Source organism: Morone saxatilis, unplaced genomic scaffold, assembly GCF_004916995.1.
Source record: "Morone saxatilis isolate NCDOM2014 unplaced genomic scaffold, NCSU_SB_2.0 Contig10, whole genome shotgun sequence".
Classification (NCBI taxonomy): Eukaryota; Metazoa; Chordata; class Actinopteri; family Moronidae; genus Morone; species Morone saxatilis.
In genome coordinates, this window is record NW_023339652.1 from 1,449,894 (window position 1) to 1,458,396 (window position 8,503).

The 8,503-nt window shown below is 42.3% G+C and overlaps 2 protein-coding genes across 2 annotated transcripts in view; one reads left to right on the top strand and one right to left on the bottom strand.

Moving 5' to 3' along the window:
• mical3b (microtubule associated monooxygenase, calponin and LIM domain containing 3b) overlaps positions 1-7,869 on the top strand; it is a gene marked incomplete in the record, with an annotated part of 15,044 nt that extends 7,175 nt beyond the window's left edge. Inside the window, 13 exon segments of the mRNA XM_035680494.1 lie at positions 300-403; positions 875-947; positions 1,097-1,271; positions 2,023-2,252; positions 2,445-2,513; positions 2,971-3,633; positions 3,717-3,799; positions 5,268-5,510; positions 5,796-5,889; positions 6,275-6,325; positions 6,524-6,623; positions 6,713-6,786; positions 6,987-7,869. Coding sequence (XP_035536387.1) covers positions 300-403; positions 875-947; positions 1,097-1,271; positions 2,023-2,252; positions 2,445-2,513; positions 2,971-3,633; positions 3,717-3,799; positions 5,268-5,510; positions 5,796-5,889; positions 6,275-6,325; positions 6,524-6,623; positions 6,713-6,786; positions 6,987-7,171 — 2,144 coding nt within the window.
• Positions 7,870-8,278: 409 nt separating this feature from the next.
• Positions 8,279-8,503, bottom strand: part of lta4h (leukotriene A4 hydrolase) — a gene marked incomplete in the record, with an annotated part of 4,556 nt that continues 4,331 nt past the window's right edge. Inside the window, 1 exon segment of the mRNA XM_035675396.1 lies at positions 8,279-8,497. Coding sequence (XP_035531289.1) covers positions 8,490-8,497 — 8 coding nt within the window.

The window sequence follows — 8,503 nt, forward strand, 5'->3', positions numbered from 1 at the left end:
TGCCTGTGTGTGTGTTTCTGTGTGTGTGTTTTGGTGTATTTTGGTCCCACAAAGCTCGTATTGTGTGTTTTTAGAGCTTGGGGAAAAAAAGAAATAAAACAAGACCTCCTTTTTGTTTGTTTGTTTGTTTGGTTCAATCTCTCAACAGCCAATCAGAGCGCAGAGGTCACATGGACAGAGTTTGAAGTTAGAGGCGGGATTGTGTTTGAATGTCAGTATAAGAACAACATGAGCTTCGGTGTCGTGCTGACATGCTGTTTCTGTCTGTCTGCCTGTCTGTCTGTCTTTCTGTCTGTCAGGGAGGTTTTATTGTCTTCAGCACTTCGACTCCCGCCTGAGCGCTCCGGCTGCGAGGAAGCGAGCGGCGCCGTCTGAGGGAGCGCCTTCACAGCGAACATCAATCGTAAGCAAAAACATTTTCTCTCGATATTCAGGTTAATCTATGTTGAAAAGACATTTTGAAGATAATTTAAAGATAAAAGAGACACATAGTCACTTCTTAATGTTAGCCCTGATTTTATATCTCCATGTGGTTGTCCGTGTATCGTATTTTGTTGTTTTTATGTTAATATGGATAAAGATCTAGCTTAGCATTGATGGAGATTAGCGAGATAGTAACTATAGGGATGGAGGAAGGTGACCGAGGCTAGCTCAACTGTGATTGGAGCACAGAGCAAAAGGGGGCGGGACTTAAGAAGGGTCCATTGTTTTGTTTTAAAGTTGAAATGAAAAATAAACTGAAACTTAAAAACTTTATATAAATCCAGATATAACTAACTGTAACTACATTAACTATATTATATAAACTATATTAATCTATCTTTTATATATTTGATGAGCAGTAAGAATTGGGGTGTGATGGTTTTCTCCACAGGCGTCTCTGGTTCCACCTCCATCACTCTCCTCTGCAGACTCTCTGATCTCTGCCGACCGCCGTCGGTCCTCAGGTGAGTCCACTTCACCTGCGTCGTCCTTTCAGTCTTCATACCTGTTCACACTGAGCACGCTCCTTAAACTGGAATCAATGTGGGCTTTAGTGTGTGTGTGTTTCTGTGTGTGTCTGTGTGTGTGTGCGGCTGTGTTGGTGTGTTTGCAGTTGTTTCTGTGATGGTGGGGACGCCGGAGAGGATCGAGCTGGAAAACTACCGGCGGAGCTCGACGAAGGTGGAGGCAGAGCTGCTGGAGGAGCCCGAGGAGCCCGAGGAGGTCTCTGAGGAGATACTGAACCGGTTCAACTTGAGCCTGGACGAGAAGATGAACCACAGATCCAGGTCAGAGTCTGCTCTGTATGGAAGGTCGCTAACGCCAGGAAAAGATAAAATTACATGAAATATTAGGAATATTCACAAATAATAAAGGACAGAATATAGAGCTACATATATCAAAATACACTTTTTTAAGTCACAAATTAGACTTTTAAGGTCAAAATCTTTTAAGTAAAAAATTAATTACATTTGACAACTTTTCAAGTCAAACGCATCTAACTTCACCTTTATGAAGTTTTTTATTTAAGACTTTTTACATCACAATTACATAAATATGACTCAATAGGTCACAACTAACCCTTCATAGTTAGCTAGTGTTTTACTAACATTAACTAAAGTATCTCTTTTTATCTTTTAACAATCTTCAAAGTGTGGTTGCCTTTTCGACATAGATTAGCCTAGCATGTAGCATATCTAAGTACAGGAAAGGACAAAGTTGACTGAGGTTTGTTCAACTGTGATTGGAGCACAAAGCAAAAGGGGGCGGGGCTTAGGAATCCAAATTAATGTGTATGTTTAAGATAAAAATGCTTCATCACAACAACTTTTTAAGTTAGAATTATTACTTTTTTGAAAATTACTTTTTTTACACCAAAATTGTGACTTTTTCCTGTTAATTGACAATAAAATATGACAGATTTTGAGTATTTTTTTATTTGTTTTTATTTTTTATTTTTCTGGCAGTGATGATCTTCCGTACGTCTGTGATCTCCACCCCCTCGCAGTGACACTCCAGTTTGTCTGTTTGTGTTTTCAGTTCAGAGTCGGAGATGGAGGAAGAGGAGGAGGAAGAGGGCGGTGGTCGACATCGCGTGACCTCAGAGAAGGCCAGAGCTTCATGGAGGGAAACTCTACAGCTCCACCTGAGAGACGACCAGGAGGAGGAGGAGGAGGAGGAGGACGACGACGATGAGGAGGACGAGGAGGGAGAGGTGGAGGAAGAGGAAGAGGAAGAGGAGGGAGGCAGTGAGGTGGAGTCCAGTGACGGTGAGTCTTTTTTTGTCTGGTTTGTAGTTTGAATCCTCTGCTGTCTGTGTGTTGTGTTGTGTTGTGTTGTGTTCTGATGTGTATTTGTGCAGTGTTGTGTTGTGTTGTGATGATGTGTTGTGTTGTGTTGTGTTGTGATGTGTTGTGATGTGTTGTGATGTGTTGTTGTGATGTGTCTCCCCCTGCTGGTAGAGGGCGAGTACAGCCCCTGGGACATGGAGCGGCACTCTGGCCTCTGGCTCCTTTTAGAGGAAGAAACAGGTAGAATCCAAACTAACCAAACTACAGTCAAAAAGTCGTGAAATTAAGAAGAACTTCAGCGCAGTGACACACAGCATGAAGCTGCTGTCGGTGATCTCATGTGATTGATTTAACAACATTAGTATTATTTTAATTTAAGTTTGTTTTAAGGCAGTTTGTTTTATTTCATCCTGTTGGTCAAATTATCTAATTAATTAATTAAATAATGCTGAGAGTAAAAGCTTGATTTTTACTGTGATCTCTGGTGGAAAAATAAATGTTTTAAAAAGTTGTTAGTTTAAAGAAATTTGTCTTGCATGAAGAAAATATTGTAATATTGATGCCGTCATTGTGTCCCAGCACATATTTCTACTTTGTTTGCATTTTTATAATTAGAATAATAATGATAATTAAAATATAAAATTTACTTGGATTTTAAATTCTTCTTCCTCCATCTTTGTGTCCTCTCTTCCCTCAGAGGACGAGTTTCCTCTCCTCTCTCAGAGCGTCTCCTCAGCAGCAGGAAGTGACATCACACACTGTGACACACCTGTTGGCTCCGCCTCCAGCCCGCTGCCCTGCGTCGCCTCCCTCACTCCTGCGTCTGAGACTCCGCCCACCGCCAACACGCCCTCCACCGCCTCCTTCGTCACCACGCCTAGCTCCGACAGCGACCCGGCTCCGCCCACACAGCTTTCACCTGTTGTTGTCATGGAAACGGCCACTCAGAGACACGCCCCCCGGCAGCCTGTGGAAGGGCGGGGCTCGTTTGATGACATCAGTCCAGAACTACCGCAGCAGAAGCCCCTCCTCCTACAGGGGAGAGGGGCGGAGCCAGAGGAGGAGGAGGAGGAAGAGGCGGCGAAGAGCCGGAGGAGACACAGAGGAGCACACAGCCTCCCCCCTCGCCTCCTCTTCCCCCCTCTGCAGGGCGGCCCCGGGGCTCTCCTCCTACAGCTGAAGGGGCTGAGAGAGGCTCCGCCCACCAGACAGGTGGAGGTGGAGGAGGGCGGGGCCAGAGCAATGTGGAGGGCGATGTTCTCCGGAAACAGGAAGGAGAAGAAGAAGAAGAAGAAGTGGAGTCAGACTTTACCTCCAGGTGCAGAGAGGAAGGACGCAGCCAATCAGAGGAGAGCTACAGGTGATGATGTCATAGAGAAATACATACAGACAGAGTGAGGTCACAGCGATGAGGTAATAATTATACTTCCTGTTTGTCCTCAGATGGGAGAAGAGGTCTGACAGAAGAGTCTGATCTGGATTCTTCAGTTCTGCTACAGAGGTGTTCCCTGGGACCCAGAAACAACGTAAGACTTTCATAATAATAATAATTTCATTGTCGCCATGTTTTCAGTAATTAAATGTGAAATAAATCAGGCTGTGAATGATATATGAACAAAGCCCTCAGTACAAACCTTCAGAATATAAAGAGGACTAAAACTGGAGGGTTTGGTGTCTGTAAGAGCTGCTGAACTGGAGATTTTTGGTTCAGAGTTTGAGAAAAAAATCATTTTGAGAAACTTTTGTAAACTTCACTACAGGCAAATGGGGTCAAAATTCAAACTAACAAATGTCAGGATGAAACTTCCCCAGTTGATTTCTAACATTGCAACAATTATTTCTTGTATTACAAGTTTTCTGAAATGTTCTGTTTAAATATGTAAATGAGGCGTTATGTAATGCTGTAGCGGCCCACCTTACGGGATCAGACTAATAACTGGATTGAAACCTGCCTGTAGACGTCCTCGAGTTAACGGTCTCGTTCTGATGTTCACAGCTGCGTTTGGAGCTGTTTGACCTCACGTCTGAAATTCAGAGAGTCACAATAAAAGAGGAGGAGGAGGAGAACCAGGAGGTATCAGCTGTCCTAGATTCAGGAAACAGTGTAGAAAGTTGTTTTAGGTTGTCGTGGTGGAGTTAGGTTTCTATTAGCCAAATAGAGACCAAATGAATGTTTAAACTGACCGACGGCTGCAGACTGGAGACTTGGTCTCGAATGAGATCATACTCAGCCCTCAGAGACATGAAAGACTTTTACAGGAATACTTGACTTGGACTTGCATTGACAAACTTGAGACTTGATGTGAGGCTGGACTTGGAGTCAACCAACCTGTCCCAAATGACTTGAAACTTATCTCAACAGTTTCAGACTTGACTTGGTCTTAAGTGGCTTGAGCCTTCACATACTTGAAACTTGACATTGACTCGACACAAGTGACTAAAGACTTGTCTTCGATTTACCTCAGTTGACCTGGACTTCTTATGACTGACTTGAGACTTGTCTCCACTGACTTGGATTTTTCTTGACTTATTCAGGCTTAATTTGTCTTAAATTACTTGAAACAATTTCAGATTAGATTTGAATAAGTCACAAGTGGTTTAATTCTTGACTTACTTAACTTAAGACCCGTCTGTGATTTGTCCCAGTCGACCTGGACTTTTGACTGACCAAAAAACTTTAGACTAGACTTAGACTTAGTCTGGACTCATAAGTCTCAAGTGACTTGAGCCTCCAAAGACTCGAGACTCGACTTGGACGTTTCCTTGAAGAGAAAAGTTAGAACTATTAGTATTAGTATTAACTTTAAAGACTCGTCTGTGTTTGATTGTTTTTTTACTTCCTGTCTCTCAGCCTGCGTACGTCCCTCACGCTCTGGCATTTAAACGAGCGTACGCCATCAAGGTACCGACCCGTGATCATCAGTTCCGTTTATAACGGGGTCCATCAGACCCTCTGGTAGACTTCTTGTAACACTGTTGATTGTGTTGTTTCAGAGACGCTCTCTGAAGGAAAAAGTTCCCATCCAGAACTCTGATGGATCATCCTCCTGTCCCACCGAGGTGGTTGGGGTCCTGGTCCAGCCAAAGGAGCCATCCAGTCTGAGCGTGAAGGAGACCATGTTCGAGAAGGGACGAGAGGACGAGGAAGCCCTGGATGCCAAAATCACCAGACGAGTTCAGAGAGTGGCTCGAAGAAAGGCCAAACAGGAGCAGCTGAAGAGACTCCACAAAGCCCAGGTGAGTCCACCTGAGGACAGGGACCATCAGGGTTAAAGACCAGGTCCACCTGAGGATTATTGTTAAATTTAACTTTTATTGTATTGAGTTTGGTTTAATGAAGTCTGGTGTTATATATTCGGCTGTGCTCTCTTCAAAGCCACCAAATTCCATTGACAAAAACATAATTTTAGCTCACAGAACACAAGAGGTTGTGAAAAATGAACGTGTTAAAACACCAAAGTCAAACAATAACACACAGGTGAGACAGGTGAGACAGGCACTCAGGGACTGTGTTTGTTTCAGATGATCCAGAGGCAGCTGCAGCAGGTGGAGGAGAAGCAGAGACAGTTGGAGGAGAGAGGAGTGATGGTGGAGAAAGCTCTGAGAGGAGAAGCAGGTAATAACACACACATACAGTTTATATGTAGTATTTATATTTATACAGTTTAATATATAATATATATGTACACACAGCCACTGTATGAAACTGTATCAAACAGAGAAACATAAAGATATTTAAATTATAAAGTCGGGGTTCCTCAGGGGTCCACACTGGGCCCACTGTTCAGTCTGTTTTCGTTACCTGTCAGGTGTGTGCTGGTGAAACATTTCAAACTGGTTGGTGTACAATAAGGACAGATTTACAGATTTAGGTGTTCAAGAACTTTCATTTAAAAACATTTAAATACATTTGTGAATTCAATAAAATGTAACGTTAACAGAAATTCAATGATCAACGTATCTAATTATTTAGATGTTAATGAATTTAATGTTTCTGTCAGATTATTGGGGAGACTCGAACAACGACCACGAGCTCGAGCTTCACCTGGAAGGTGAGTTCATCAGTGTACTCTCGTTTACTGTAGAGTACTAGAAAGCATTAAATACTAACTAATCCTACAGCTGTGTACTGTAGTTCTGCTGTAGAATACTATAAATTGTTCTGTACTGACTGTCAGATAACTGCGAGAGGGAAGAGAGAGAATTTGATTGCTTGTTTGATATTTCTGTACTGGTGTTGGTCTCTGTAGGACTGGGTAAACTGGATAATCCAGCTCTGATGCAGCAGTGGTTCCAGCTGGTCCAGCAGAAGAACTCTCTGGTTCGATATGAGTCTGAACTCATGATATTGTAAGTACCTTTTAAATCCAGCTGCAGGTTCATCAGGGTCCATCAGGACTGTCTGGGTCCAGGTTTTAGGAGTCTCTGATGTGTTTCAGTGCTCGAGAGTTGGAGCTGGAGGACCGACAGAGTCGTCTTCAGCAGGAGCTCAGAGAGCGGATGGCTGTGGACGGTAACTGCTTTCGTTAATCGTTAAATACAAACACATAGCAGAGGTCAGTGGGCGGCGGCAGCTCACTGTTAGCTCACTGTTACCTAGCTCACTGTCAGACCACTCAGACTGTAAACATGAAGAATGAGTAGATATTTATAAGTTAAATAATGTTTAATATAGTGAATTGTGTGTTTCTGGTCTGTCCTGGTTGTGTGTAGACCACCTGAAGGAGGAGTGGGAGCTGGTGGAGGAGCGTCTGATCCTGGAGGAGATGTTGGAGGTGGTGGAGCAGAGAAACTCGCTGGTGTCCCTGCTGGAGGAACAAAGACTGCAGGAACGAAAGGAAGACCAGGACCTGGAGGAGGTCATGATGACCCGAGGACTGGGACTCAGCTGGTCCTGAAACCGGAAGTGTCTCTGCAGAACCTGGACTAAGTCTGACTATCAGTGATCAAAGATTGATTCATCGAAAACCAGGAGGACTCTTCCAAGAGCCGAAACCAGGTCCCAACTGAGTTCTTTTCCCACATCCTCCTTTAACAGTCGGTGCTGGAAGCTTGGTGACCTGTGGAGTTGGTTAACTACTCTTGCTAAATAGCCCATCAAGCTATCTGGCTTCCAAACTGTGAGTTAGTAAGCCAGTTAGCTTGGTTGCTAATCCGTCGATAAGTTAGTTATGTTAATAAATAATGTAAACTAATAAGCTACGATCCATTTTGGACTCACTGTCCTTGTTATTGACCCTTCCTAAGTCCCGCCCCTTTTTGCTCTGTGCTCCAATCACAGTTGAGCAAGCCTCGTTCAACTAGAAGAAACCTAAGCGAACTAGCTATCTAACAGGAACCATCAAACATTTTCAGCTTATTGTTTATTGAAAGAATGAAATGTTCAGTATTAAATAGAGTTTCTGAGTTTATCAGATCATTAATTAAATTTAACATTTAGATTTTTGTGCCAACACCATCAGCTGTTGATCACCTGTCGGCCTTATTTCACCTGATCAATATGTTTATTAATCCTGTTGATTCTGATGGTTGTTAATGTAACTTAAACTGCACTGAAAAACAAGTCTGACTTTATACCTTCTTATATAATAAACGATTGACATCTGATTTATGGTTATTATTATTATTATTATTATTATTGTGGACTGTTTCTATTGGGTCAGTTTAATGTCTGATATTGATCTTGAACTAATGAACATACATTGTGTGTATAAGTACATGAAACTAAACCTTCATTTTGTTCAGTTCTTCTTTGTCGGAAACTCTTCCTGTTGGTTAACAGCCGATGGTGAAACAGAGACTGATGTAATTATTGAACCATAACTGATTTCTAAAACAGGAACATTCAGTTTGCACGAGACTGATTTTATTTACACAGAAAGTTTATTATTAAATCAGTTTGATTTGTTGTTTTTTATTGTAGAGTCATTGAAGACTTTAGTTTCATATTTAATGCTCACCTGAAACACTTTCATCAAAATGTGTTTTTATAAAAGACAGCAGAGTTTATTTCAGACAGGTTTTATTTATTTATGAAATCGTTATTTATATTTCTGCCCTGAGATGAAACAAAAATACAGACAGAAACAAAATTATTGATTCAGATTAAAACTTATAAAAAGAAGAGCTTTGATTATTGGTTTCGCATACTGTTATTGTTTGCATTAATACTGGTTACAGACCGGCCCCTGGTCTCACAGACCCCGGCCCCTGGTCTCACAGACCCCGGC